At 45.5% G+C, this 9,697-nt stretch overlaps 1 protein-coding gene across 2 annotated transcripts in view; it reads left to right on the top strand.

Moving 5' to 3' along the window:
• Positions 1 to 726: 726 nt before the first annotated feature.
• The window catches only part of rad51c (RAD51 paralog C), a 32,538-nt gene continuing 23,567 nt past the window's right edge, over positions 727 to 9,697 (top strand). For both annotated transcript variants that reach the window (XM_059973601.1, XM_059973600.1), the window contains exons 1-4: positions 727 to 944; positions 1,647 to 1,905; positions 3,953 to 4,119; positions 7,694 to 7,827. In XM_059973601.1, the coding sequence (XP_059829584.1) occupies positions 827 to 944; positions 1,647 to 1,905; positions 3,953 to 4,119; positions 7,694 to 7,827 (678 nt within the window). In that variant the 5' untranslated portion in view covers positions 727 to 826. The remainder of the gene's footprint in view (positions 945 to 1,646; positions 1,906 to 3,952; positions 4,120 to 7,693; positions 7,828 to 9,697) is intronic.

The raw sequence follows: 9,697 nt of genomic DNA, 5'->3' as shown, positions 1-9,697 counted from the left end.
ATAGATATCTGATGGATAGGGGAATCAAGGGATATGGGGACAAGGCAGGGACTGGGTATTGATAGTGAATGATCAGCCATGATCTCAGAATGGCGGTGCAGACTCGAGGGGCCGAATGGTCTACTTCTGCACCTATTGTCTATTGTCTGCCAGTGTACTTTTCTGATCAAGTATGTGTGTTGCTCTGCAATTTATTGTGTGTTTTAGTCTAACTTTTCCTACATCTGATAAAAAGGTAGTAGACCCTGAAACATTAATTGCCTGTCTCTCCAAGATGATAAATTTCCCTCCAGATGCAACACCAGATCCTCAGGAGACATAAAAAAGACTGCAGATGTTGGAAATCTGGATCAACACACACAAACTGTAGGAAGAAGTCAGCAGGTCAGGCAGCATCCATGGAGGAAATGTTTTGGGCTTGGCCCCTTCATCTGGATTGTGAAGGAAAGGGGCAGAAACCAGAATGGATGGGGAGAGGAACGAGACCTGGCACAGGTGCTAGGTGAAACAGGTGAGGGGGGAAGGCAGGAAGGTTGTGGAGGGCAAGGTTCTAAGCCTGAGAAAGCGGGAAAAGCAAAGGGCTGAACAGTAGAAATGTGATATCATGGAATAAAGTTACCCTATCGTAACTGCAGCAGCCAATGTGTTGAGCCACACCTCCCTCCTCGCTGCCCCTTTAAACACCCGCCGTTCCCATAAACGGCCGCTAGGTGGTTCCGCGTGCGGGCGGGAAAGCTGCCGGGACGGAGGGGGAGGATGGGCCGAACAATGAAGACATCGCTACGGATATGGCCGTGTTGATGTTGCCGGTCGATACACACTGAAAATGCAGAGGGACCTGGGTAGTTTCCCACTTCCTCCAGCTCTCAGGGCCAAGCTCATTGCCTGCGGCTTTCAGAGCGCTGAGGACGTGGCCGCCGTGAGAGCGACCGAGCTCAGCAAAGGTATGGGCCGTGAAGCGCCACGGGCAGGGGCAGGGGCGGCAATAAGGGTAGAGCACTCTACCGAAATCATCGAGAGTAGGAACAAGCAACGTAGCGAGAATGCTGTAAGTCTGATAGAAGATACAAAATCTTGAAAGCCATTAGTAGATCGGATAACATGGAGGCTGTTGCACTCATGAAGTGCTGGAGGATCAGCAAGTCGGGCAACATTTATGGAGAAGAATAAACAATCGACGGTTCGGGCCTTATTCGTTGACCCGGTGAAGGGTCTCGGCCCAAAACGTCAACTGTTCAAACCTCTCCACAGACGCCGCCTGACTGGTTGAGCTTCTCCAGTGTTCTGTATTCGTTGCTGAAGATTTTCAGCATCTGCAGATTTTCTTGTGCGTAACTGTTTGGGTTAAGACCTTTCATTGGCCGTTTCTTGCTTTGGGTGGGAGCATGATATCATCATGCGCATCGGCAGCCATCCACTCGAAGTGGAAGTGTAGCAACAGAGTTGTATCTAAATGAGTCAAACACCGAGTTTTCCTACATGAACCCACCTAGAGCAAATAAGACAATCGATTGAAAGTTGAGCGGTATCATCTGCAAACAAAGAGAACTGCTCTTGTGCGCACTGTACTGGCGAAACGGTAGCGAAAAGTGTTTCCTGATATTTTTTAGGAGTTTTAATCTCTGTTCCTTATCGTTACTGTTTAGAGGTGGGCATCTCCAAAGAGGAGGCGTTGGAGGTCTTACAGATCGTGAGGCGCAAGAGCTCTGGAGAGGAATCCCAGCAGAGTGCTGGGTTGCCGACTTTTCGGAAATGCACGGCCCTGGAACTGCTGAAGGAGGAGCACGCTCAGGGCTCCATAATCACCTTCAGCTCAGCCCTGGATGAAATTCTTGGCGGAGGGGTGCCTGTAGCCAAGGTTACGGAGATCTGCGGGGCTCCTGGTATCGGTAAAACCCAGCTAAGGTACGAACCTGCTTGTCGCTTGTGGAACTCTGTGTGGTATTGCAGTGTCCTATAGGAAATTGCTCCTCACCAGTGTAACTCCACGCTGGTACTCGTGCCATTTTGTAGGAATTGTCCATTCATTTATATCCAGTGCCCTTGTTGTATTTTGAAATAACCTGTTCCTCACCTCCGTGTGGCACATTTGCTGTGCTCTGAAAGTGTCGGCATCTGGAGCATCGAGTTTATTGTCATATGAACAAGTTAATTTAGGCACAGGGGCATGTATGAACAACTTGTATGCAGCAACATCACAGGCACATCAGATATATATTTGCAGGAAGAACATGAATTAAAGATTAGCTTTAAATATTAGTTTTATTTATGTACATCTAAACGTCCATACAGTGAAATGTGTTTATGTTAATGACCAGCATACTCAGAGGATGTGCTGGGAAAAATACCACAATGTCATCACGATTCCAGTACCAACACAGCATGTCCACAACTTACTAATGCTAACCTGTACGTCTTTGCGATGTTGGTGGAAGCTGGAGTGCCTGGAGGAGCCCCGCATGGTCACGGGAGAACATGAAAACTCCTTCTAGATAACAGTAGGAATTGAAACCCGTTGCAGCGCTGTAGAGTGTTGTGCAAAGCGCTGTGCTACCATGCCGCAAGTAAATTTAACATAAAATTAACATAAAATATGCATGCACTTTTTTTGTACAAAATATTTGCAAATTCCAAAATTAGATCAGGTAGAAGGTGGTTGTTTTCACCTGCTTGAGCCCAGCTTTTTGGTTCGGCTGCTGGTGACTTTCAGCAAGGGTTTCTGCTTCATGTGGCTGTTCGGTGACTCCTGCGGGGGAGACTGTGTTGGCTGGCAGAGCAGTAATCTAGTTCCGAAAGGAATGTTTACCCACAATGATCGGCTAACTAGAAGTCACTCTATTGAACAACCAACACTTAAGGGTAAACACGAGGAAATCTGCAGATGCTGGAAATTCAAACAACAACACACACAAAATGCTGGTGGAACACAGCAGGCCAGGCAGCATCTATAGTGAGAAGCGCTGTCGACGTTTCAGGCCGAGACCCTTCGTCAGGACTAACCGAAAGGAAAGATAGTAAGAGATTTGAAAGTAGTGGGGGGAGGGGGAAATGGGATATGATAGGAGAAGACTGGAGGGGGGGGGGATAAAGCTAAGAGCTGGAAAGGTGATTGGCAAAAGTGATACAGAGCTGAAAGACAGTGGGGGCCAGGGAACTTAAAAACATTGAAAAAATTCAAAGCATGAGAAGTGTCACGAACATAGGTTGGAAGAGATTGAACAAGGAGGGATAAGACAGTGTCAAGGTATGTAGAAGAACACTTCAGGGAGCAGAGCCTGGGGGAAAGCCAGCAGTGGTAGGGACAACTTGTGTACAGATCATTCAAATTGCGGAGACTCCTGCAGCATGGAAAAATATTGCAGCTTGTAAGGAGTTTATACACTCTCCCCATGACCGCATGGGTTTCCTCCCAGTGTTCTGGTTTTTTGCCACAGTCCAAAGACATACCGGTTGGTAGGTTAATTAGTCATTGTAAATTGTATGTTCTCCCTGTGACTGCTTAGATTTCCTCCAGATGCTCTGGTTTCCTTCTACATTGTAGGCATGCAATGTTAGCGCCAGAAGCATGGTGACGCTTATGGTCTGCCCCCCCCCCCCCCCCCAGCACATCCTTGTACAGTATCAGTTGTTAATGCAAATGAAGCTTTTTACTGTATGTTTTGATGTACAAGTGACAAATAAAACTAATCTTTAATTATGTGGCTCTTTGATGACTCCTGCTGGGGAGAACTGTATAGTGGCAGGCAGGTTAGTAATCGAAGTCCAAAGGAATGGAGCTTGCATTTACTTGCAATGCATAGCAATCTGGAAGTTGCTCTATTCAAGGACCAACAGTGCCAGGATCTTGAAGGAGGCAGAGATGGGCTGGAAGTTCACAGTGGTGGGAACAACCCATGTATGATTGCTCAAATTACTGAAACTCCCTCTCCCTGCTTTGTTCTATGTTGTACAGTATCCAACTAGTTGTGGATGCACAGATCCCTGAATGCTTTGGCGGCCAAGGTGGGGAGAGTGTGTTCATCGACACTGAAGGCAGCTTCATTGTGGAACGGGTAGCTGAAGTTGCCCAAGCTGCTGTCCACCACTGTCATCTCATCGCTGAGTCTGGTCAGGACAAAGGTAGGCTGGGGAGGGTTGATAGGAAGTTCACAAGAATGATCCTAGAATGAAAGGGTTAAAGTATGAGAAGCGTTTGATGGCTCTGGGCCTGCACTCACTGGAGTTTAGAAGAATGGTGGGGGAGGGGGAGTTTAAATGAAACTTACTGAATATTGAAAAACCTAGATAGTGTGTATGCGGAGAGCACGTTTCCAATGGCCGGGGAATGTCGGACCAGAAGGCAGAGCCTCAGAGTACAAGGTTGAACTTTTAAAACAGCAATGAGGAGGAATTTCTTCAGCCAGAAGGTGGTTAATATATGTAATCTGTGGGTATATTTAAAGCAGAGGTTGATAGTTTCTTGATCAGTAAGGGTGTCAAAGGTTACAGGGAGAAGGCAGGAGAATGAGGTTGAGAGGGGTAATAAATCTGCCATAATTGAATGGTGGAACAGGCGTGATGGTCCGAATGGTCTGATTCTGCTCCTATGTTTTACGATGTTGTGGTCAGCTGATTAGTAGAGCAATGGGGTGGGAATAAGGCAGTGGGCATTTGCTCATCTTTTGTCCTTTTGTTGGACTTTTCACGGAGCTGCAGTTTGATGGGCAAAGTCTCTGAATCAAAGTCCTGTCCCAGTCACATGAGCGTAAAACAAGAACAGGGCAACCACCGGCTTCCCCGTGGGAGTGCTGCACTTCCAAGGTCACAGGGAGGATGTAAATGATCCCTGAGCAACATTTCAAAGAGGAGGAATGACACTCCTCTGTCTCTCCCTCTACCCTGGCTGGATGGGTTAAAAGCCCTTTTGTTTCATCGCTACACTATGGGTTTTCTTGTGCACACTGTAAAATAAAGACAGCAATGGTATGAGGTCTGCCATGTCCAAATTAAGATCCATGACTAAAAAGTAAAGACTTGAAATGAAAGATCTTATTAGTTGGGCGATTGAGTTTAAGGGCCATGAGGTAATGTTGCTGCTCTATAAAACTTTGGTTAGACCACACTTGCAATATTTTGTTCAGTTCTGGTCACCTCATTATAGAAAGGATGTATAAGCTGCAGAAGAGATTTACCAGGATGCTGCCTGCATTAGAAAATTTGTTTTAGGAGAGTAGGTTGAGCGAAGGGCTTTTCTCTTTGGAGTGAAGGAGGGTGAGGGGTGACATAAGGGGCATCGATAGTCAATGGGCTTTTGCTTGTTTGATATGTGTTGGTCTTCTGTTGGACTTTCCACAGAGCTGTACTTTGGGGAGCCACTACCATTTTCAAGGGTGGAAATTGCTAATACAAGGAGAATAATTTCAAGGTGATTGATGGAAAATTTAGGGGGGGTATCAGAGAATGGTGAGTATGTGGAACACACTACTCATGGTAGTGGTAGAGGCAGGTACTCTAGGGACATTTGAGACTCTTTGATAGGCAAATGGATAATAGAAAAATGGAGGGCTACATGGAAGGAAAAGATTAGATCTGTATTGGAGGAGGATAAAAGGTTTACGGACAACATTGTGGGTTGAAGGGCCTGTATGGTTCTATGTTCTAATGAATGCAGAGCACAGCATCAACCCCAAATAATTTGGACTGACTTGGCTCAGTGTCCTGGAGCCTGCCTACTGAGAAATACCACTAACTGTCCAGGTAATGGGTTTCAGATTCATGAGTCAGTCCAACTGCAACTTCAGTCAAGGCACAGGTGCACTTCAGAAGTCCTGTAACCTGGTCCACCAGTTTTGCTGACGCTGGCCTAATGCCTAGCACAGCTGAATGAGGTTCAGACGCAGAATACTGGAGGAACTCAGTAGTTCAGGAAACATCCTTAGAAAGGAATAAACAGTCAGTGTTTCAAGCCGAGACCTTCAAAGTTCAAAGTAAATTTATTATCAAAGTACATATATGTCACCATGTGCAGCCCTGAGATTCATTTTCTTGCAGGCACATTCAATAAATCAATAATAACCATAACAGAATCAATAAAAGACCACTTCTTAAGGTTTTCTTCTGTTGAATGACCACATTGAAACTTTGCTTTCTCTGAAGTCCTTTCAGGACCGCAGGATACCCCAATACACCTCACAACCACTGGAGTAGTCGAAGAACAGGGAAACAAGCATGTAACGTTCTCCTTCGCGTGTAACGAAACGCCGAATTAAACGTCGAGCTAAACCACAGTCAATAAGAACCAGATCGCAGTAAGATTAACCATTTACTGTTCACTCTTCACATTAACATATGGTGAAAACTGTTGATAAAACAATACAAGATTGATACAGTATTTGTTCCTTCCTTAATATCACATTTCAAGTGTAAATACTTGCAAAGGTGACTATAACTACATTACACTAAGGTGCAGTATACAGGGAGAGTTTACCTGCTCCATTGACTACTTTAAATACACTTCCATGCAAACTACCCGCAACTCTTTAACTAACGAAAGCATAAACATTATTGACCGTCGTTACTTCTAACAGGATCGGCATTAACATCTTAGTTCAATATATCGATTATCTATTAACTTACAGCGTTGCTTTCACTGTGATTTCTCATGCCTGCAAAACAACTTCTGCTCAGGTGTGCCTCGTGGTAAGCCCCCACCCTCGCGCTAATTTCAAACCGGTACTTTCCCACAAGACGCGGCGAAACCGGATGTGACGTCATCGCATGCCGATATATTTTACATGCAATGAATATACTTTAAACACTTCTAATTCTAACTAGAAAATACTATCGAATGAATTACTAAGCGAAAATATTATAAACTAAATAACTGTCGTAAAGACAGCACAAAGCACTTATCTTCCTGAGCTCAAAGCCAGTAGTTCTTGAATCTCAAATTTAGCCCTGCTGACCAGGATGTTAGAGGAAACCTGGGATTGGTTTGGTTCTGATGGCGGGCCTTGCTCTCTGGCAAATTGGGAGAAGTGGGGAGGGAGAGGCACTGATCTGCCATGTCTGTCCCCCTCCCCTTCCCTCAATGAATATGCTGTGCATTAAAAAGACAGCCTCAGAAAAATCAACACATGCATCCCGAGGTTCTTGTGCAGAACCATGAGCACTAAGAGACCGTATTTCTTTTGAGCTTAGAAGATTAAAAATTATTAAGATTTAATTCCTCCCACCTTTTTTTGACTTCTGCCCCTTTCCTTTCCAGTCCTGCTGAAGGGTCTCAGCCCAAAATATCAACTGTTTATTCCCCTCCATAGTTGCTGTCTGACCTGCTGAGTTCCCCCAACTTTTTTTTGTGTTGCTTGAGAGCCCAGTTTTTTCCTGTGGCAGAGGGAGTCCAGAAGATATGGACAAGTTAGATATGGCCCTTATGGCTAAAGGGATCAGGGGGTATGGAGAGAAAGCAGGTACAGGGTTTTGAGTTGGATGATCAGCCATGATCATACTGAATGGTGGTGCAGACTCGAAAGGCCGAATGGCCTACTCCTGCACCTATTTTCTATGTTTCTAAGAGGGATTGAGAGGCACTTCCATCTTTCCCATGGGAAGGAAGTCAGAACTACCAGAATTGTTGAAGTTCTAGCATGGGGGGGGATGGGAGGGAGGTCAAAAGCAAATGCCATAAGTTAGACTGATGGCTTTTGCCCCACAGCCCAGCGAGAGGCAGTCGAAGAGTTCTCTGTTTCAAGCATCCTCTCCCGCATCTACTACTTCCGTTGCCATGATTATGTAGAGCTACTGGCTCAGGCTCACCTTCTGGACGATTTCCTAGCTGAACATCACAAGGTAAGGTGTGGTTACTGTCCAAACTGTTCCTTGTTGGGATTATCTGCTTCCTTGAGTCACTAGTCCTTCTGGCAAAGGCTGCCTCTGTGCTGATGGGCAGAGAGTTCCAGGAGTTAGACCCAGCAGTGATGAAGGAATGTACAGGGAGATGTAGGTGTTCCTGCTCCTCCATTGAGGCAGAGATCATGAGGCTGAGTAGGTTTGCAGTTTCAAGGGATGAGGCAACTTTGGGGAATTTAAAAGTGCAAACAGATGTTTCCATCCTGGGGAGGACAGTGCCAAGGCCTTGGGGCAGCCCACCACTGGCCATCACTCAGCATCCGCCTTTACAACCTCATCACGAATGGCAGCTTTGAAATAGGAAGAAATCACTCAGCCCATTGGGTCTGTGGCACCATTTATTTCTGCTGAGGTTTATTTGTAGTTCAGCTTTGGTGCCAGAATGTGTAGTTACACTTGTGGGCTGCCCCCAGCACTTCCTTGGGTGTGTTGGTTATTAATGCGAACAATGTATTTCTCTATGAAGTGTACGTATGCTGTACATTTTGATGTAACTATGATAGATAAATCTGAATCTGAGCTCATATCCCTCTCCTCTTTAACTAGCAGCCTCAGTCATAAAAGTTCAAGAATCCCCCAGCATATGCAGTGTTCTGTGGAAAGAGTTCCAGAATCCCTCATTCATTTCTGTGCTTCCTGATTCCTGATACTCATTTCCAAATAGTCTGCCTTTCATTTTATCATCTGTGTGCCTTGTTCTTGATTTCCTTATCAGAGGAAATGTTCTGTCTGTATTTGCTTCAGAGAAGAAACATACATGGGGCAAAGGAGGAAGATTTCTATAACTTGGCTTCTTTCTGTCAATCCTACTGCAGGGTCAGTGTCAAGTTTATTGTCCTACACACAATTATGTGAACTGGCTCCAGCCTGCAAGATGTCGCCCACTCACTCACCACTTCTAGCAGTGAATTACAATCACCGAAGTAGTGAGTGAGAGAATAACATCTTGCAGGAAGGGAGCCATTTGAAAACTGCCTTGCTTAGAATTTAAGCCAATGAAAAGAAAGGAGGTGTAAGCAGAGTGGCCATTGTTGGAGTGAGACCATGTTAGAGTGGTTTGGCTTTGGCTCAACAAACTTTGGTGAAAACAGGCCTGGGCTAGCACAGATGCAGGCTCTAAGTAAGTTTCAAGTAAGATTTATTTTCTGTTAGTACATAGCTGGTGCGCTGACAACTGGTCCCAAGTTAGAGGTATGTTTCTCATGTGAAATGTGGGATTTTGGGAGACCTTCAGTCTTCCTGATAACTACATCTGCACAAAGTGCACTGAGTTGTAGCTCCTTAGAGACCATGTTAAGAAACTGGAGCAGTAACTCAATGACCTTCAGCTCCTATGGAAAAATGAGGTGATAGATGGGAGCTATAGGGAGATAGTTACCCTTAGATTGCAGGAGGCCAATATCTATGTGACAGTCAGGAGAGGGAAGGGGAATGGGCAGCCAGTGCAGTGTACCCCTGTGGCTGTTTTCCTCAATAAGTATACTGCTTTGGACAATGTTGGACTGACAACCTACCAGGGAGATGTCGCAGCAAGCAGCTCTCTTGCACAGAGATTGGCTTTGTGACTTAGGAGGGAAGGAGGAAGAAGAGGCAAGCTGTAGAGCTAGGGGATTCATGGTTAGGGGAACAGAAAGGAAGTTTTGTGGACAAAACAGAATTCCTGGATGGTTTGTTGCCTCCTGGGTGCCAGGATCAGGGAACTCTCAGACAGAGTCCACAGCATTGTTTAGTGGGAAGGTGAGCAGCCAAATGTGTTGTCTATGTCAGTATCAATGACATGGGTAGGATGGGTGAAACTGTCCTGTAGAAC

Source organism: Hypanus sabinus, chromosome 6 (assembly GCF_030144855.1).
Source record: "Hypanus sabinus isolate sHypSab1 chromosome 6, sHypSab1.hap1, whole genome shotgun sequence".
Taxonomy (NCBI): Eukaryota; Metazoa; Chordata; class Chondrichthyes; order Myliobatiformes; family Dasyatidae; genus Hypanus; species Hypanus sabinus.
This window is presented reverse-complemented; position numbering and strand designations above follow the sequence as displayed.